General features: G+C 54.0%; 10 protein-coding genes across 12 annotated transcripts; 3 read left to right on the forward strand and 7 right to left on the reverse strand.

The window, feature by feature from the left end:
• Positions 1-236: 236 nt before the first annotated feature.
• On the reverse strand, positions 237-1,169 carry H310_09589 (hypothetical protein). Its single transcript, XM_008875691.1, has one exon. The coding sequence runs from the start codon at positions 1,117-1,119 to the stop codon at positions 298-300; it is 822 nt and encodes a 273-aa protein (XP_008873913.1). The 5' UTR covers positions 1,120-1,169; the 3' UTR covers positions 237-297.
• A 182-nt stretch (positions 1,170-1,351) lies between these two features.
• Positions 1,352-3,175, forward strand: H310_09590 (lipoyl synthase, mitochondrial). Its single transcript, XM_008875692.1, has 3 exons — positions 1,352-1,565; positions 1,613-2,473; positions 2,517-3,175. Exons 2-3 carry the CDS (start codon positions 1,919-1,921, stop codon positions 3,042-3,044), a joined length of 1,083 nt encoding a protein of 360 aa, XP_008873914.1. The 5' UTR covers positions 1,352-1,565; positions 1,613-1,918; the 3' UTR covers positions 3,045-3,175.
• Positions 1,886-5,673, reverse strand: H310_09591 (hypothetical protein). Its single transcript, XM_008875693.1, has 8 exons — positions 5,100-5,673; positions 4,841-5,052; positions 4,671-4,800; positions 4,406-4,618; positions 4,032-4,360; positions 3,762-3,981; positions 3,288-3,710; positions 1,886-3,242 (listed from the first exon to the last, which is right to left on the reverse strand). Exons 1-8 carry the CDS (start codon positions 5,634-5,636, stop codon positions 3,141-3,143), a joined length of 2,166 nt encoding a protein of 721 aa, XP_008873915.1. The 5' UTR covers positions 5,637-5,673; the 3' UTR covers positions 1,886-3,140.
• Positions 5,674-7,403: 1,730 nt separating this feature from the next.
• On the reverse strand, positions 7,404-9,210 carry H310_09592. Of its 2 annotated transcripts, XM_008875694.1 has the most exons (4): positions 8,613-9,210; positions 8,437-8,561; positions 8,270-8,394; positions 7,404-8,224 (listed from the first exon to the last, which is right to left on the reverse strand). In XM_008875694.1, the coding sequence occupies exons 1-4, from the start codon at positions 8,930-8,932 to the stop codon at positions 8,111-8,113; spliced, it is 684 nt and encodes a 227-aa protein (XP_008873916.1). In that variant the 5' UTR covers positions 8,933-9,210; the 3' UTR covers positions 7,404-8,110. The 2 variants fall into 2 exon arrangements, with proteins under 2 accessions (XP_008873916.1, XP_008873917.1); XM_008875695.1 differs by having other exon boundaries at positions 7,404-8,394.
• Positions 7,409-8,138, forward strand: H310_09593 (hypothetical protein). Its single transcript, XM_008875696.1, has one exon. It carries the CDS (start codon positions 7,421-7,423, stop codon positions 7,964-7,966), a length of 546 nt encoding a protein of 181 aa, XP_008873918.1. The 5' UTR covers positions 7,409-7,420; the 3' UTR covers positions 7,967-8,138.
• A 175-nt stretch (positions 9,211-9,385) lies between the features above and the next one.
• Positions 9,386-12,040, forward strand: H310_09594 (hypothetical protein). The gene is made up of 4 exons (XM_008875697.1): positions 9,386-9,532; positions 9,588-9,687; positions 9,734-9,965; positions 10,012-12,040. Exons 1-4 carry the CDS (start codon positions 9,407-9,409, stop codon positions 11,996-11,998), a joined length of 2,445 nt encoding a protein of 814 aa, XP_008873919.1. The 5' UTR covers positions 9,386-9,406; the 3' UTR covers positions 11,999-12,040.
• On the reverse strand, positions 12,011-12,550 carry H310_09595 (hypothetical protein). The gene has a single exon (XM_008875698.1). The coding sequence runs from the start codon at positions 12,496-12,498 to the stop codon at positions 12,046-12,048; it is 453 nt and encodes a 150-aa protein (XP_008873920.1). The 5' UTR covers positions 12,499-12,550; the 3' UTR covers positions 12,011-12,045.
• A 297-nt stretch (positions 12,551-12,847) lies between these two features.
• H310_09596 (hypothetical protein) lies at positions 12,848-13,827 on the reverse strand. The gene has a single exon (XM_008875699.1). The coding sequence runs from the start codon at positions 13,793-13,795 to the stop codon at positions 12,932-12,934; it is 864 nt and encodes a 287-aa protein (XP_008873921.1). The 5' UTR covers positions 13,796-13,827; the 3' UTR covers positions 12,848-12,931.
• A 50-nt stretch (positions 13,828-13,877) lies between these two features.
• Positions 13,878-15,253, reverse strand: H310_09597 (hypothetical protein; the record flags this gene model as incomplete). Its single annotated transcript, XM_008875700.1, has 1 exon — positions 13,878-15,253. A coding segment is annotated over one exon (1,271 nt), but the record flags the coding sequence as incomplete, so codon positions are not given.
• Positions 15,254-16,044: 791 nt separating this feature from the next.
• H310_09598 lies at positions 16,045-17,491 on the reverse strand. 2 transcript variants are annotated; one of them, XM_008875701.1, is made up of 3 exons: positions 17,094-17,491; positions 16,513-17,045; positions 16,045-16,465 (listed from the first exon to the last, which is right to left on the reverse strand). In XM_008875701.1, the coding sequence occupies exons 1-3, from the start codon at positions 17,424-17,426 to the stop codon at positions 16,201-16,203; spliced, it is 1,131 nt and encodes a 376-aa protein (XP_008873923.1). In that variant the 5' UTR covers positions 17,427-17,491; the 3' UTR covers positions 16,045-16,200. The 2 variants fall into 2 exon arrangements, with proteins under 2 accessions (XP_008873923.1, XP_008873924.1); XM_008875702.1 differs by having other exon boundaries at positions 16,045-17,045.
• Positions 17,492-19,008: the final 1,517 nt, after the last annotated feature.

Genomic DNA, 19,008 nt, shown 5'->3' on the forward strand with positions numbered 1-19,008 from the left:
CAAACCATCGTTGCACCAAGTTAACACAATTATATTAATATACGCCACTGGTACTTGGCAATTTATATCTGCCAAAACTGCAGGGACTGCAAGGAGCGCTCGTCGAGCCTGCTCACTCATGTAGGCGACGTCTTGTGTCGCAGTGGCGTCTTCCAGGCGCGGTACGTGCTGCTGCAAAGGTTCTTGGCCGATAGCAATCAGCTGACATGTCCATTATCCGCTGAAACCACAAACCATACGCTCAAACACCAAGTTGGTTGATTGTCCTTATCTATTGTGTGTGGCAAATCTCGATGTTTATTTGAAATACGAAATTTTACGAGTCTTCAAGGGTGCCCAGCGCAAGCGTTTGTAGTACCCGGTCAAGAGGGCGGCGGCAAAGAGGCCAAGGCACCATTGCATACCCATCTTCTTGCGTTCGTCGTGCTCGGGTTCGGCGGCCCAGGCAAGGAAGATCGACACGTCCTTGGCCATTTGGGAGGCAGTGGCAGGGGTGCCGTCTTCATACGTGACCTTGCCATCTTCCAATTGCTTTTCCATCGCAATAGCTCCGCCACCGAAGTACGGGTTGTAGTACAACCCGTTGCCGAGCTCCTTGCCCTCGGGGGCATCCACGTAGCCAGTCAAGAGCGCGAACAAATAGTCGGCACCGGCGTGACGAGCCTTCACGATCAACGAAAGATCAGGTGGGATCGCACCGTTGTTGGCGGCAGCGGCGGCTTCGTCGTTAGCATACGGCTTAGGCAAGGGGTCGCTCAACTTCCCGGGGCGTTCGAACATCTCGCCTTCGTCGTTGGGGCCGTCGACGACATCGACGTCTGCGGCAAGAGCCTTGGCTTCATCTTCGGTGTGGGTCACACCGACCAAGTGACGGAAGTGGATCTTGTCGATCGAGTGGCAAGTAGCACATACTTCCTTGTACACTTGGTACCCACGACGAACCGCGGCGTAGTCGAACGAAGTCAATGGGCCGTTATGCTCGAAGCCATAGTGCAACGCGGGAATGCTGTCGTCACTGCAGGCGGCAACACCTGTGAAGACAGAGCCTCCGATGGCGGCAGTTCCGGCGGCGGCGGCGGCCTTCTTCAGCGCCGGGGACTGGACGATGCGCTTGAACATACTAATCCCAGAAGCAAAATGCTTTTGCACCACTCAAGTGAGGAGTCGGGTGCTAGAACCTGTTAAATTCTATACATTTTCTTCCGCCGTGAAATTGACTTGTACGGGGACATCGGCGGGATGCGACGCACAATCAACAGATCAAAAGTGCTTGAACATAAATTTATACAGTATATGCATTTTGAGATTGTTCCCCTACCCCACGCCACTTTCAGTCAGTTTGTTATGAACCACAGAGTTCGACCAATTGCCGAGCAAAGACACGTCGCCATGGCCGAGCTGCGAGACGGAAGCGCTGGCTGTGCATGAGAGATTGCAAGATGCAATGGGATAGATGGCCTCTTGTACGTTCTCGCGGGTTGTTTGATATCGCGTTGTGTGGCGGATATTCTCAAAGTTTTACCTTATCGTCGCCACCTCAAAAGAATCGGCCAACTACGATTTCGGTGCTGTTTTCTTGATTGCATTCTGCCTTCGCTCACTAGCTCGATAGAGTTCTAGTGTGTATTATGTCCCCAGTTGAGATGGATTGTGCCAACAGGGACACCCGTGCACCTCGTCCTGCGCGTGGTCGCTTCGAAGAGGAATTCCAATGTACCCTCGGTCAATTCCAAACGAGTAAACCAAGTTCCCAAGTACACTTGTCAAAGCCAAACCCATTTTTAAATATTTTAAAATAGAGTAGGAGAGAATTCGACTTGTTTCTATTACTCCGAAAATATTTCAAACGAATAAAAAATTCCTTCAACTTCCGCATCCCGTAACATCTCGCCTGATTTCGACACCATTCATCAAGAAGATGCGCAGGTTCTTCTCGTCGACTGCTGTCGGTGCGTCTCGGCAATCCCGCCTCGAAGCATTGCGTGCCCAGCTGGCGGAAGAAGCTGCCAAGGTCCGTGAACCCATCGTCTCGTGGGGAGACAATGTTCTTCGTGCGGAAGACCTTGCATCCCCCGTGAAGCCTTCACGTCGACCTAGCGCGTCGAACCGCAAGCCCGACTGGCTCAAGGCGCAACCCACGACTGGAGAAAACTACATTCGTCTGCGCGATACAGTCCGCTCGCTGAAGTTGGCGACAGTGTGCGAAGAAGCCCGTTGTCCCAACATTGGAGAATGCTGGGGAGGTGGGAAGAACGGGACTGCCACTGCGACAATTATGCTCATGGGTGACACGTGCACCCGCGGGTGCAGTTTTTGCGCCGTGAAGACAAGCCGCCGTCCTCCTCCGCTGGACCCCAACGAGCCTGCAAACGTGTCGAAGGCGATTGCGCAATGGGGTCTCGACTACATCGTGTTTACTAGTGTCGATCGCGACGATTTGCCTGACGCTGGCGCCGAACACTTTGCCTCCACCGTACGAATTCTCCCGATGCCGCCTCCTGACGTGTTGTATTCAGGTGCGTCATTTGCGAGCGGCCCTCCCGGAGATTCTGATCGAATGCCTGACGCCCGACTTTTCCGGCCGCGTCGACCTCGTCGAAACGGTGGCCCGTTCTGGTTTGGACGTGTTTGCGCACAACATCGAGACGGTCGAGCGACTGCAGCGCCGCGTGCGCGATTACCGCGCCAATTACCGCCAATCCCTCCATGTGCTCGAGCTTGCGAAGGCTGCCCAGCCGTCGTTGATTACCAAGACGTCCATTATGCTAGGTGTCGGCGAATCCCCCGAGGACATCATGCAGACGCTCAAGGACCTCCGCACGTCGGGCGTGGATGTTGTGACGTTCGGCCAGTATCTCCGTCCCTCGACCAAGCACATGCCGGTCGCCGCGTATATCACGCCCGAAGCGTTTGCGGAATGGCAAAAGGTCGCCGAGAGCATGGGGTTTCTGTATGTAGCGTCTGGCCCGATGGTGCGGTCGAGCTACAAGGCCGGCGAGTACTTTCTCACGAACCTCCTTCGCGGCAAGAAGCAGCACGCATGAGCCCATGGACGCCGCCGCTTCTGTGCACGCCGTCACTTAGAGTTATGTATATGTCCCCATGTCGCAAGTATTCTTCCGCGGATATATAATTCTTCGCTACATCGCGCGCATAATGTACTTGTACTGGTTCATCTGCTTGAGGGAGCCCTTCTGGACCATGCCGCGGATGGCGCGCTGGATTGCATTTGGATTGTGTCCCTGGCGAAGGTTGAGAGAGGAAGGAGATGCGTGTGGAGCCTGTACCTGCGACTCGAGCTTCGTGTACAGCGCGGTCGTGTCCATGCGCACCCCAACATGCACCATCTTCAGAATAGCGTCTTCGACGACGGCTGCTTTTTCGTGGAAGGCGCCAAAGAGACCTTGGGTCCCGCCGTCTTGCGATGCGTTCATCGTCGAGACCTTGAACAGTCGGATCGCCTCCTCGACGTTCTCTGGGGACACTTCGATCTTCAGATGCATCTTGGCCAGACTCTCCGAGATGCGCACCAACGCTTCCAGTTGCCGGACTGTGATGGGAATCGCACGCGCTTTCTCATCCTGGCGTACTGTGTCGCGGACCTGAACGTAAAAGTCCTGGAGGGTCTGCGTCGCCTCCATGGACAGCCGGGGTGCAATGCGCTGCCGACAGTATGTGATGAAGCGCTTCATGAGGGCCGGCTCAATCTCCTAAGCGTGTTCGTTCACCCATCCGAGTGCGCGCTGTCACACTATACACACCCCATGCGCGTCCTGCAGCGTCTGGTTGAGCTGGTTCGTGTGGACCCGGACTACATGCGCCGCCATGTTGCGATCGCGAGTCTCGTCTTGAATGTCGCGCACGATGAAGATCAAGTCAAAGCGACTCAGAATTGTACTCATGAGATCGATGTTGTCGGACGCGCTGCGCATGTCGTCGTAGCGGCCAAAGACAGGATTCGCCGCCGCCAGCACGGACGCCCTGACGTCCAAACATGAATTGATACGTCAAAGGAAGAAAACATTGTATACCGTGAGTTGAGAATGGTAGTGATCCCTGCCTTGGCAATGGATATCGTTTGCTGCTCCATGGCTTCGTGGATCGCGACGCGGTCGCTCTCGCGCATTTTGTCAAACTCGTCAATGCACACGACGCCGCCGTCTGCGAGCACCATCGCGCCACCCTCTAGGAAGAACTCGCCCTTTGCGTCCTTGATGACGGATGCCGTTAGCCCAGCTGCGGAACTGCCTTTCCCGCTCGTGTACACTCCGACGGGGGCCACCTTTTCAGTGAATTTGAGAAACTGGGACTTGGCGGTGGATGGATCTCCAAGGAGCAACACGTTGATGTCACCACGCAGCTATGCTGAATGGTCAGCTACCGGCGGAGAGAACGAGATGCGTACAATCATGCCATCGGGAAGCCGCTTTCGACTACCCCCGATCAAGAGGCACGCGATGGCTTTCTTGATGTTGACGGTGTAGTCCCCATAGATGCTCGGTGCGATCGAAGCCGACAGTTTCTCGTACAGGTTTGGGTCGCGCGCCATGTCGGCAAATATTTCTTCTTCTCGTGGGGTAAACACAACTTTGGCGCGGCCTGCACCCTCTTCGTTGATCTGCACGTCGACGGGATGGTGAATGAGGGGCCATGACATGGACACGTCGTACCTCGATCCCAACGACGCGGAGATAGGGCGTGCGGATGGCCACGGCGCCGACCTGCTTCTTTGCGTTGAATACAGACGAGATCCCGAGGACTGAGACGCGGGTGCCGGGGGACGCTTTGTCCACCAAATACCTGCGCCAGGGTTGGAAAACGACAGATTCGTGCAACGTACCGGTCGCAAGAGAGAAGCAAGTGGCGCGGCATTTCCCCCGTCGGCACGACTTCCGGACTCTCCTGGAGCTTCAGGGTCTGCTGGTCGACGTACGTGCACTTGTCAGGCATGATAACATAAGAGTCCTTCGGACAGTCTTGCTGGAGCACGCCCATGTTGCCTTCCGCGTCGTTTTGTGCGCGGCGATCGCAGTTCCGAGGGACGGCGACACCCTAATCAAGGAAATACGCTATGATGGCATGGAGGCGGAAAAACGTGCCTGGAATGCACTCGGACAAGCAAGGTGTTTGACATGGCCGCAGTTCTTGCACTGCACCGTGATGCTCATGCACTTGGCGCGCACTTTCGACGAGCTGATAACAATACCAGGAACCTTGACGAGGCGATTCACCTGGGATGCGTGAACATCTCGCAGCCGCATGCTTTCCATCGCTGCGCTCTTGAGCACAACCTGAATCGGGTGCGACTGTTGCTGCTGTTTGGCAACTTGTGCGGCCGCAGTCTCAAGGAGTGGCAACATTTGCGCGGGCTTGGACAGAAACATGTCTCCCAACTCGGCGTCGAACGACGTGAGGTCGCGCAGTTCCACTTCGAGCACGAGGTGTGACCGACGAATGTGCGATGTCAGTTGCGCGCGGTAGACAAACGTGTTTTCTTCACGAAAACCTCGAAGGAAGCTCACGCATCGACGAGTCAAATCATACGACGACGTAGAAGTGGAAGCTCCACCGGCCCCTGGCGCTCCAGGCTGTCCGCCTCCAGCCAGCGAAGAAACGGCGCCGCGGTCCCAATCCATGCTGCAAAAGCCGCCAAATTGGCACCGCAAATCCGGATGACGGGAAAATGCTCGTCCGGATAGCACTCTTGTCAGTTGTTTGCCTCCAATCAAATTACCTCATTTCATTCTTTGTTCAAGTTTTTATCCAATGAAAAAATTTCAAATGGCATTTAAAATATCCATTAAGCACAATTTGTTTAAATATCGTTTCTACACTCGACCTTCTTGACGCCGGATCAACGTAGCTTTCCAAGCGGCAAGTGAAGTGCGCGGGGCTGCGGAGATGCTTCGCCTGACGGCTGTGCTTCATTAGATCGATCAGGTCCGCGTCGTTGAAGATGTGGACCACGCCACACATGCGCGCGTTCCCCCATATTGGAAATACGCTTCGGACACTTTTCCAGTGAGAAGAAAAGGATCCGTTGAGTGGCGACTTGGTTGGCAAACATGTTGCCCATGCACGACGGCGCAGTTCCAGGTAGTTGGAGTTGTCCACGTTGATTTCAATGGGAAAAGGAATCGGCAGTGGGTGTTGTGGTATACTTGGCGTCGCAATCCGTGTGCATTTCCGTCGTCTGTGCCATTGGGACTCTTTTGGGGATGAAAACAAGGACACGTCACTGTGAAGGAGCACGTAGGCAAGTCACGTCTGAAGGTAGTTGCAAATGTGCGACTTCACTTGAGTCCATCGCGCACTTGGATTCATGAGGTCTTGGAAGGTTTCGGGGCGCAGACGCGATGACACCCCCGTCCAAGTTCACAACGTTCAACCCTTCTAAATTCGGGGTTTCGAGTTTCAAGTGAAAAAAATTCGTCAAAAATGTTCTAAAACCTTCGGGACCTGAGCTGCGCCACCAACGCATGGCCAGCTTGTGCGCAGGACATTCACCACAACCGCGGACACAATGCGACATTGTCAAGGTGTGGCGGACGAACAACAGTGGCGGCAACTTGACGTCATCCAGGCGTGACTAGGTTGAGCTGGCACGGACCTACACGCAACCCGAGATCATGTAGCTTGTGTACGAAATGCAGAAGACACAGCGCGACACCATGCGCGAGATTGCAAAGCCACCGGCCTGTTTCTTGGATGGCCCGCTCGAACTCGGATCGCCTCGCGTCATTCAAGTCTATTTGAACCAATAACATGCACGAATTTTGAAATTGTGCCAAGGATGTGACAATGCCCTGCAAATGCGTGACTTCGTCGGTTTATTAAAATACAATGGGCAACTAACTCACTTCTTGCCTCATCTCCCCAACCAATCGCTGGATCGCCGAGTTTTTTTCCCACGCCCCTGCGCTTTTTTGAAACGTCAAGCCAACAATTGCCAAATATTTTAATTGGAAAATGTACAGGAGCTGGACGACCACTCCACGAAAAACTCAACTCGCCCTTTACGATCCAGTATTTCACAACCAACGACGTGGTTGTGCGGATTGCCATGGTGCGGCTTTCTTTCGTCCCTACCGCAACAGCGATGATCGTTTACGTGCCTCGAAGCAACTCGCACGATGTTTCTTGTCCGCTTGGATGCACCATGATCGTAGCGCCGTCACGAGCGTGCTGTACGCGGATGCGTGCCTTCGTGCGGTCGACCGCACAGATTTTATATCCAATTGCAGATGACGACCAGACGACAGGATGGAGGAGGAAATTTTGATGTTTTCGATGCCCATTTCATCTTGGTTTGAATGATGTATTGTCAAATGAAGGATACAACGTGCTTGACATTTTTTCGTCTTGAACCGTTGGAACTTTGCGTTCCAGTTGTTCATTTCCGCATTCCCGTCGACCCACCATGGCGCACGTCCTCCGTTGGCTCCTTCTGGTTGCGTGTCTTGTGCTCCAAGTGACATGCGAATTGCCCACGGACCTCCGCGTCCGCCGTGAAATGGTCCCTGTGGGGAAGCCCCATCCGAATGCGAATGGGGAAATCGTGCAAGACACCCAAGAAGTCATCACGGTGGTGGACCCCGAAGAGGAAAAGGAGAACCGCGACAAGCAAGCTAGTGGTGTGGTGGTCAAGGGAGGAAAGTTCAAGGCGCGTCGGCAATTTATCTTCACAGGAATTGCAGCGGTGGTCAAAGGCGTGACACTTGCGGCAAAGTTGACCAAAGCAGTGTCGGTTGGCGCCAAAGCCGTCAAGGTGGGGGCAACTGCCGCAAAGATGGGTAAAGTGGCCACGGGGGCAGGCAAAGTGGCGGCCAAGGCAAAGAAGGTGGGGGCAGTCCTCAATAAGGTGCAAGGTGTTGCGAACAAGGTGCACAAGGTGGCCAACAATGTTCGCAACGGAATTAACCACGTCCGCAACGCCGTACAAAGACCTCGTGGACGCCGCCATTAGGTCGTCAAGTATACAGGCACCAAGGAAGAAGCAATCCTTATTGTGATATTCATCGTGTGATGGGAATGCTGGGCGGAGACCCTCCATCGCCGAAACCCAACGAGTGCGTACGCATGCAGGGCAAACAGTCGGTAGTTTGGTCCACTACGACAGAATCTTTTCGCGCTTCATCGTTCGGTCGTCAAATTTGACGAGGAACACAGTCTTCTCTCCGCCGCCGCCAGGAAGGTCGACTGAGTGGGCACTGACGTCGCAGTACTACGGAGACGCATCGTCATCACGAAAGCGGGATTGAAGACGCACAAAACCGCCCGAATCTAGGATGCCGCGGAGGACCCCCGCCGTGTACGCCGCGCAATTGAGCTGTCCCATGTCTGTGGGCACGGAAATGTACTTGTTTGTGAGCGGCGCATTCTCGTGAATCATGTCTATAGTCTCAATGAGGTTGACAGAACGGAAAGTGCGCATACATTCGTTCTCTTTCTCGGTGCTACGTTCGAGTGCATCCGCGGGCTTTCCAAAGAGTGTCTTCCAACACACAGACACGACAAACTGGAGCATGTTGATGAGACGAGTTTCTCGACGCAGCTTGTCCCTACGGCCAGTCTCGAATCAGCAACGATCAACCGTAGCATAAAGGGAGTACTTCGACACGTTTCCATTCACGTCGCGGTAGCTAAGGAGCTCCAACACGCGCACACCGACGCCATAACCCGCGGCCTCGAGTTTGCGCTCCAAGTCGCTGATGTTGAGCACACGACCTTGAAAGTACTGGACAAGTTCGCAGAAGAGGAACGAGAATGCGCTCTCGCTGACTTCCGCCTTGCCTCGGCCCACCGGCCGATCGAGGTGGCTCTTTTTGTTCAATCGCGCAGTCAACCCCGTCGCGGAGGTCGATGAACCTTGGCGTTCTTGCATCCTTCGGACAAGTTGTCGATATAAAATGCCGAAGGTTTCGCCATTCATCGACTTTGAGAAGTTTACCCACTCCGAACCCCGGCACTCCAGATTCTGCAATAAAAGTATAGCCGCACCACGTCTTGGCGAGGGACGTCGACGTCGTTGAAGTCATGCAGCAGCTCCAGTGTTGTCAAACTTGCTAGGGTGATCTTGCACACAGCCGTTGTATCGGAGCGGCTTCCGGAAAACTTCAGTCTATATCGGCCCCCGACGCCACCAAGTCTTCGCGATGGGGTTGGGCCCATCGAGTAAGCGTTTGCGGACGTGTCTGCGATAGCTTCCGGTGCCAACATGCACAACATGCGATAGCTTCCGGTGCCAACATGGCGACATCGTGCGGTTGGCCTATTTTGAGACTTGGAGTGGGCTCGAAATAGAGTTGCTGCTACACCTTCAGCGGATGCGACCGGATAATATCCGGAAGTCCCAAGATCTTGCTGTTTCTCTGCAGTTTGAAACCAAATCACCGCCAACCAGAGTATGGCGGTCGTTTCAAGCGAGCTGGGGGTGCTATATGGGCTCTACGCGGCCGCGGGCTTCATCTTGCTCTACTTCTCATACAAATACGCACGCAAGTACTACAACCAAGCGGCCTTCCTCCTGCCGGTACGTATTAGTTGACACTCGTGTGCGAGAGAGACGCCGACTCATTGCGTCGTAGCCGTTTGTGTGCTTTTGTGTCATCTACGAGAACATTGTGCTTGCAACGGTGGGTCTGAACAAGGAATACGACAGCGTCAAAGTCATGCTCGCATTCCAATGTACTCTCCATCGCGATGGACATTCGAGTCTCACCTGAATGTGTAGCGTGCATCATCCCTGCAATGCTGCTCATCTGCTTTGAAGTCGCATACCTAGTCCACAAAAACCGATCGGTCAACTTTTGTGGGATCTCGTTCGACTCTGGCCATCGCACCCACCGGGACGAGTTCAAGTCGACCTTTCTCCGCTTCGCCATGTGGGTCGTTGGCCTTGGATTGCTCACCCTCAAGCTGCTCGTGTACTACCGCTACTACGACGACATTGTGTTTACGTCGGGGTACGTGCGACGTTCGAATCTCTTGAGACCTCATGGTGCCATGCAGCATCTACGAAGTCAACGGGTCCGCGACTGTCGGTACCATCTTGACGATCATTCCAGCCTTCTCCCTCGTCATTCTATCCATCTACATTGGCATGCGGCTGTGGAACTACGGGTCCAATTACGCGTACACCGTCCACTCGACGTGCTTCAACCCGTGGATCTGGATGATGGTCGGGTCCTTCCTCCTTGCTGCGGGGTACCTCATGCCGGATCCACTCTTTGCTCGCACGTCCAACGGCGGCGAAATCTGCATGTTGGCTGCGATCATCCGCATGTTCCGCGAAGTTCACAAAGATTTGCAGGAAGGCGCGGATATCGCCATCACGCTTCTCGATGGATCCGCCGCGGGGCTCCATGACCACGCGGGATCGCCACGGAACACCCTTCAAGAGAGCCCGTCAACCTCGGGCGCATCGTCGAAGTACGATCTCATCGCGTCGCCCGTGCAGCGACGCACAGTAGAAGAGACTCGGCTCACAGACGCCAGTACGGAAGCATACTTGAGTGTAGTGATCGCGCGCACCAAGGAGTCCTCCGCGCCGCCACGAAAGCAAGCACTGCATGACGAGCTTTTCGACGTGTCGTTGGCGGGACCCCCGCCACCGAGGCTTACAGTGCCGATGCTGCAAGAAAAGGCGAATCGATCGACGAGTGTCTCGTCAACGGTACTCCCGTGGCCCGCGTCGGCAGACTCGGTCATGCCCGATAACGTCCACCGCAAGTCGTCCTCAATCTTTGACGAGATGCCGCTCATGGACTTCCCCCCGCAATTCTTTGGGAGCATGAAGGCAGAAACTGAAGCAGCTGTGGATGAAGTCGACACGCAAGTAGTGCTCCATGACGCTACGACCGAAAGCAACCCATCGTCACCTGACAACGCATCCGGGACAGACGGCCAATTTCTCAACAACTCGTTCGAGTTGATATCATCGCCATCCACGGAGCCACCAACTCTGGTTGCCCGCGATCAAGAAGACCTCGTCGATGCCTCGAGTGTAGTGCATTCATTCGAGCCAGGACTCGTCCAAGCGGTGGCGCCACTGGAAGTTGCTATTGACGATGCCGTGGAGCACGATGACGTTGCTGATGCAACAGCGCTTGTGGAAGCAGTTCCAGAGGACTTCACTGTCGAGGCCGATGAGCCAGCTCAAGTTGTGCATTCAACGGACGCAGATGCACCAAGTCATGGCGTAGCACCGGTAGTCGTTCCTGTGATTGGGGTGCCTCCTGCGCAAGTTGTGCATGGGTCTCGACAGATCGAAGCAGTTTTAGCCGTGGAGTCGGTGAAACAAGAAGCTACAGCGGCATCAGCAATCGACGAAGGTGTTGCGCAGCCATCTCAATCGAGTGTGGAAGTAGTGGTCTGCGAAGTTGGTCCATTGGTCGAGTCCCTCATGCTTCAAGTCGAAAAGGAATTCCAAATGGATTCACCACTTACCGATCCATGGGAGCACATTCACGCCGACGATGACCTGCTGCACGTCGAGGAAACGACATTGGACGCAAACGGTGCACCAAATCACGTCGAAGATCGTGCTGCGGAGGCAGTAGACGGGACGGCGCCATGTGAGTCCGTCCCAGCCGTGCCACAAACCTTCGACGAGATTCGTCCGAATGACGTCTTTGCTCCAGTTCAGATTTCATCCTCTCCTCTCGACGTTGACTCCGTCGAACCTCTGACAGTGTTCTCCATGGAGCAAGACCACAGCACCTCGCCATCTCCACTCCAACGCGACCCTGTTCCCGACCATTTTGACCATATTCCTCAAGACACACGACAGACTTTCGTGTTGGCCAGCCACACTTATTCTCCAGCTGCCCCCGACGACCAGGAGCATGGAGTATCTATTGTTGCAATTTCGGAGCCACAAGCTCCAGCTGAAGGGGATCCATTGGACCTGATGTTCTCCATGGTGGGAATGCCAGACAATGGCGCATCATCGCCGTCCGATCTCCCGAGTCCCATCGAGTCAGATAAGACAGCATAATATGCAGCCAACTTGCGAAAGAAGAAACCAAAGTGTTACGTCGATATTTAGTTTTCGTACACCCAGGCGTTGCGGGTGGCGTTCCATTCGGTGATGCCTTCAGGGAACCACAAAGCGATTTCGTGGTTGGCGGATTCCACCGAGTCGGAGCCGTGGCAGATGTTGCGGCCAACTTCGATGGCGAAGTCGCCACGAATGGTGCCGGGAGCAGAGTCAGAGGGCTTGGTGGCACCCAACATCTTGCGGCCTTCCTTGACCACGTTGAAGCCTTGCCAGACCATGGCGACCACGGGGCCCGAGTTCATGTACTCGATCAAGCCGTTGAAGAAGCCCTTGCCAGCCAAGTCGGCGTAGTGAGCCTCCAAGTGGGCCTTGCCCGGGCGGACCATCTTCAAGGCAACCAATTGAAAACCCTTTTGCTCGAAGCGCTTGATAATTTCACCAACAAGGTTGCGTTGGACGCCGTCGGGCTTGATCATGATGTACGTGCGTTCAGCCATGGTGAAGATGCGGTCGATTGAAGGAAGATTCAAAAGTGTGCGGCTCCCGTCGTCACCAAGTCACTGGAAGCGAGGCGACATCCGGATACACCTCCAAGACTGTACGGATAACCGTGCACAACGTGCAAAAACGCAAAATTATAGTCAAAATATCGCTCACGAGGCTTTTGTCAAAGGATCCGATAGAATGCACGATGCGCCATGCGACTCCCGATCAAGCGACGGCTTCGGTGGGCGATACGTTGTGCAGGACATGGGCAGTGGTGTCGCATGCGGAGGAGTGTGGGGCAACCGCCATCCACGACGCCACCCCGTCCTTGCTCGAATGTCCGGTCGTCAACTCGGTCATTCTTCACGACGATGGTGTTGACATGCAGCCCAACCGAAGATGGATCGACGCACGACATGTGCACGTAAATTCTATTCCTGAGCATTAAACATTCATGGCGCCACCGCTGCAGTCCTTGCAGTACCAAGTGCCAGACGGTTGCTCCGTGACTCCGACGCAGTCAAAGTGGAACCATTCGTACTTGCAGTCTTCGTTGTCGCACCCGATCATTTGGCCGTACGAGATCCGTCGGCAGTGGCAGTACAGTGGTTCATTCGGGTCGATGGGCAGGTCTTCCAAGACAGGAACCGTCAGGGCTGCAGCCTCTGGGATCGCTTCCATGTGGGCTTCGGCAGCATTGCGCTTGCGCCCACCAGTCTTTTTGTGGACAGCAGCCGGAGTAGTGGAGGTTGTCGCAGCGCTCGATTTCTTGTTTGACGAAGCTGCTACGCTCACTTGCGCAGCAGGTTCAACTGCAGGTTCTTTCTGCTTCTTCACTGGGGCCACAACGACCTTTTCATCTTCGTACTCCCCGTTTGCCTTGAGTAGAGCAGTATAGTTTTCGAGTTCGTTGTCAAGCCGTCGGATGTGGTGATCGATCAAGTCGTAGCTCTGGGATGCAATCGCGACCTTCTCGTCCATCTTCTGCACAACGAGATGCCGCTTCGCTCTCAGCTTTGCCAAAGGACTGGTGTCCAAGTCAGGGGGAACATCTGCGTCTGCTGATTCATCCTCGATTCCGACCAGTGCGCGCAGCTCGTCTTCTGTGGGTTCGGGTAAGGATGAATCGGAGCACCGCGCTCGGACGCGCTCCCTTGCATCGCGGAGGTACGTGCTCTGGGATTCGCGTAGACTATCAAGGAGGCCACTAGTCGCCTTGTCTAGCTCTCGCATGAGATCGAAGTTTCGCTTCACCTCCGACGGGAGCATGTAGATGCTCTCGAGGTAGTCTTCCAAGTACGTTCCCATTCTTCACCCTCCAACACGCCGGGCAGTTGTGCAATGTTGCGTATGATGTTTCATAGGATATTCACTGTCAAAATAGAGGTGCTGGGGTTGAAACAAACATTCAGATGTAGAAGTATTAAAAAGACACAGAATATCAAGTTTAAGAGTTTTGCCTGTCGTCAATGTCAACAGGGAGAATCTCATTGCGCTACTTGCCGGCAACAGAGTCGATCAAGACAGTGTACCCCTCATCCAGCACGGCGTCTTTGTTCAGGACCGTGTGGCAGATAACTGGGATGTCAGAGTTGACGTCGAGGAAATCGGCGAGGAAGAGCAGCAGCTGGAAGTCTCGCAGGGCAGCAGCATAGTCGCGACCGTACTTGTGGAGAATTTGCTTCAGCATGGGACGGGTGCGCATGCTGCCTTCGCGATGCAATGCCGGGAACTCGCAATGCAACGCCGACTCATACGTTTGCACCGGGACAACACACAGGAAAAAGTTGTTGTCGATCTCCTTCGCCGCCTTCATCTCGACCATTGCAGTGAACGTCTCGTGCACCCCCATGACCTTCGGGTTGTCCTCCAACGGCACCAACGCGCCTGCGCTGAACATGTCCATGCACTGGTCGCTCACCTGGAATGCCTCGAACGAAGCCTGTCCAGACAGGTCGACGGTCACCTTGACGCTGACAAACGGTGAGGTATCACCGCCAGCATCGCACTGCAACTGAGCCGCCAGGAGAGTTTCGCGTGATGAAAAGTGAAAATCTGCTTCTTCGCGCGGGGGATGGCTGAAGATCCACCCGACTTTGGTCCACCCGAGCGCTGCTGCCACCGCGTCAGCTTTGTCAGCATGTGGATCGTCCATCACCTCAAAACCATGAAGGTTGCCTTCCTGTGGAGGTTCGTAGATACACTCGACCGTCACGATGCCATCGGCGACCGTCCCGTAGAGCCATCCACAGCGGCACTGCTGAAAAGCGAAGTTGCGCAGGTAACTCTGGAATCCATTGCATGACGCGGCATCGAGACGAACGGCATTGCAGTGCGCGCTTTTTTGGGCCTTGATCTTGAACTCGAACTGGGAATCCATCTCCATAAACTCCCCAAGGGTCCAGTGCATCTTCATGTCCCGCAAAGCTTTCATGCCAGGCCGAAATCCCGTCTTCCCCAAGCGCGTATCGTACGTTGCATGCGTGAGGGTACCATCGGCGTTGATCTTTCGATGAACAACACCCCCGGTGGATATTGCTTCTCCGTCGAAATCCAAGTGCAGCATGTCTCCGTGGCCGACTTGAATTGACCTCAGCGTCGTGGCATCAGGCAAACTGGCACCTTTGGGGTCGCGGCTGATGTGCTGACGACTCACAGCGATCGCATGCTCATTCTCAACCCACGTCTTCAAGTCCGAGACGGTCGACGCCGGCGTCAAATCCGGCACGCGCCACGTCCCTGCTTTCGACCGCAGACGGATCAACATGAAGAAATCAATTATGGGGCCGACCGGATAGAGGTTATCCGGTTGACCGTGTCCGGATACCCATTGTTGCGTTCTCCTCGTGGAATTGTTCGTTGGGCATTCCGTGGTGCTTTCGTACGACGGGCACCCGCGCGTGCCTTCGTTCACGAGGGCCATTCGTTGAAGTCGCGCTGGAGGTAAACCTGCGCAATCGTCTTCTCGGCAACGTAGTATGCTTGGGAGATGCATACTACGTTGCCGAGCTCCATAAGACGATGCAGTCGTCTTATGGAGCTCCTTGAGCGATTCATACTGGAGTATTTCCTCGCGACACATCATGTCGATCACAAGAATCATAGGTCAAGGCATGCTTGGTGTGTTTGTGGCACGTTCGCTTTGTCATGTTGACCCGTTAAACGATCAGCTCGTCTCGCCGCGTAGTGTAGTGAGGCCGCTGGGTGTCTCAGCCCAATACGTCCACGAGCTATCATAATGTACAACGCGACGAAAAATGACGAGAAATCCAAGTGGCGGCATCGCGGACTCACGATTCGGCTCGAACTAGATCACTGAGATAGGCCCCACGGCTGCTTGCGCCTTTTCTAGCCACGAGGCATGCATGCCGATGAGCACATTGTACGGAGGTCGCGACGGATGCGTACATCACGGTACGCTCGGGGAAACTCAGGTGGCGAAGCCTGACGTTTCTAAAGTCTCATCGTCGCGGTCGTGCATTCGCATTCGTCACGGGAACGACGGGGTGTCGAGGTTTGAAGTGGGACGTTTTCAGGTCATTTGTACGAACGTGTATCTTGAATGAACGATTGAGGTCGTTTGGCGCAGTGTGGGAAACGTCGCGTTGGGGACAAGGCCATGGCATGCCAACATCACCGGATCCACTCGATGTTTGTGGCTGTAGTGGTAGGTACCCCCGTTGTGCAACAAATCAGACATCTATTCGCATCCTTCATTCGTTCGAGTAGTTTGGTGGTACATCTGAAAGGCGCATGAGGCAGGTCAGGTAGTCGAAGAAGAGCTGTCGTTGACGAATGTGGGCGCTGGTGAGGAATTCCCGCACCTGCCTTCGCACATCTGTAGGCCCCTGCACGAGTTGAAACTCAGTCGCCATCTCCTCAGCTGTCACCATTCGACCTCCGACAGTTTGAGGGTGCCCAATGGTGTAAACCGTCCGAAACCGCGTGGCATGGGGCCCACAAGGCTCCGCGACAGTCCTACTCCCATGGGTATAGTGACAGGAAATTCGACAAGACGAACGTACCAAAGATGCGAGTCGAGCGTCCACACTCGACCATCTTCCTCCGGGAATGCTTCATCGCGAATAATGGTTCGCCATACTACCGTCGTTCTATCGGGTGTCCGAAATTGACCGTGCAGGGAATAGTTGTGGATCCTCTGGCGGGCCAACGGAGACGACACAACTTGGCGGTTGTACCGAAGCCAGTCATGTTGAAGCTGTTCGTTCTGCATGATTGAAATCGGCGGAGTGGCGCGGCGGTACTGAGAAAATGTGTTCTCGGCAATCCAGTAGAGGTTGGATGCAGCGTCGAGAGGCAACGGGAGCGTGTACTGAACCACTCCTCGCACTTGGAACAAGCCTTCGTCGTCGTCCACCGTCACGTCGATCTCCACAAGAGTTTCAGCCGAGTCTGGGAACGTACTGCACGACATAACGCGGTCTGTATTGTACAATGCATGCTGGACGATCCACATCTGCGCTGTCCGACGAATATCGTCGTCCCCTTGTACGAGATATGAATGACGCCACGTTTCTGCATGGGAGTGGAGGGTTCTCTAATGGAGAAATGAGTTTGACCACCTCCGAAACGATATTGGACCTACTGGTGGTGGCAGCATGTTAAGCACCCACGAGTGCAGCACATGGTATATGTATTCTTGTCGCTGAAGCTGTCGCTTAAGCGATCGGTTGTCTCGGACTTGATCGAGAGTGTCTTCTTTAAACGCAAGGGCAATCTCTTCCCACGGCAGAAGCGTCGTCCCAGTCCGCTTCGTTCGCATGAGCACGCCCTCCAAATCGTAGACCTGCCGCTGGAGGTTCTGGAGGCGTTTCTTTCGACTCAGTTTCTTGGATTTGGTGCCAGGAGGGCAGTCTGCAGTCGGGCGCAGTAGTTTCTTCTTGGTCTTCATGACCGGTGAGATCAGGGCCTCCTGCATGGATATTCCAAGCGCCGCCGCCAAACGAGTGGGAGGGCACGATGTTGTGGGAAGTTCAGTTCCGTGCCTCGTGAGTTGATTGGACCATTTCGACCTTCAACGAGTAGCGCTATCACAAAAGGAGGTGAAAAATGTCCTATCAAAGTGATACATTCATTCTTTGTGAACGAAACGTTCGGAATGTTGGAAGCGACACCACGCGCGGTTTTTTAACCAATTTTGGTGCAAATACCTCACGACCTAGTACATGATATCATGTGCCTTAACTTGGATGTTCATGAACTTGCTCACTTCATCCTAGTTCTAGCAACACTGCTGAAGTATGTCGCAATCATTTTCATGTTGTGGGCACATAACTATTTTGACTCTAAAATTATTGATTAGTTCAAACGTCCCGCTAATCCTCGTCCTTCAAATCAACGTCGAGTCATGGACTACACCAGGTTCACGAAATGCCGGTTGAGTCTGCAGCAAAAAACGCACGACAATGGTTAAGAGCCCTATTGAAGCCTGGGAGGAGATGCCATGTGAAATTATCGCTCGCTCACTTGAAAATGCGCTACCACAGACTCCTGTATAGAGCAACTTCGGCTAGTTTCGACCAAGAGGAGGCACGAGAGAGCAGCCGAAGTTATTTTATACCCCACTCGAGGTTTCGGGGTTTCATACATATGTATGAAGATTTGAGCAGAAGTTACACGCATCCAATGGTCCATCGGCAGTATACAAACATCAAGTAATTTTGAAGTCTAGTCGTTCGGATAAATTCTTCTACAGGGATTATCAGCCGGGCCATGATTTTTATCATTGCAGAACGTCGATCGTCAGGTTGTCCGCGCATTGTAAAGGCTGCGTTGGCCCTGCACACATTGTCACGAGGTGGAGCGATTCAGCTCCGCCCTGGAGGTACTGCCGATGATCGAAGGGCTGGTAGGGTCGGCAAGGTGAGGGGGCAGCCAGCGCGGGCAGTGTACGCTCATTTTCCGCAGGAGCTGGGGGGCAGAAGGTGCAGTCATCGGGGAGGACCGACCAAATCCCATGAATGATCTGAGGAAAACATGCAAATCTCTACCACATCGAACGGACCCCATATTAATTGATAGTTCCAAGTGTCGCGTATGGAATTTGTTCGCCCATGGCGATCGACCAAGTTGCGTTGTCCGTGGGAGTTGATCGTTCACTGCAACAACTATCTAGACGTGTCATTTTTGGGTCTGTGTCGTGGGAGTTGGTCCCACATGGCCGACACATTGCAGTTGCGTGGGGTGGTCGACAATGTCCGCCGTGCGGGCCGCACTGTCAGTGCTGCTGCCGAGTGCTCATGGCCCGGCAAGATCCCATCGCTAATTCGGCGAAGTTGACAGCCTCTTGCGACACTTAGGTTATAGATTTCGACCTACATGTGCTATCATTGAGAGTGTGTGTGTTAAATAGAGAGTGTTAATCTTCGGCGCCGAAGACCGTACAATACCATACTGCAATGAAGCTTCACTTGAATATATACTTCACTACGAAACATTTTTTCTTTTTAAAAGTATTATAGTATTTGTTGCAGGATTGTTGAGATCATGGCTACACATTA

The sequence above is a fragment of the Aphanomyces invadans genome (genome assembly GCF_000520115.1).
Source record: "Aphanomyces invadans strain NJM9701 unplaced genomic scaffold supercont1.21, whole genome shotgun sequence".
Taxonomy (NCBI): Eukaryota; Oomycota; class Saprolegniomycetes; order Saprolegniales; family Verrucalvaceae; genus Aphanomyces; species Aphanomyces invadans.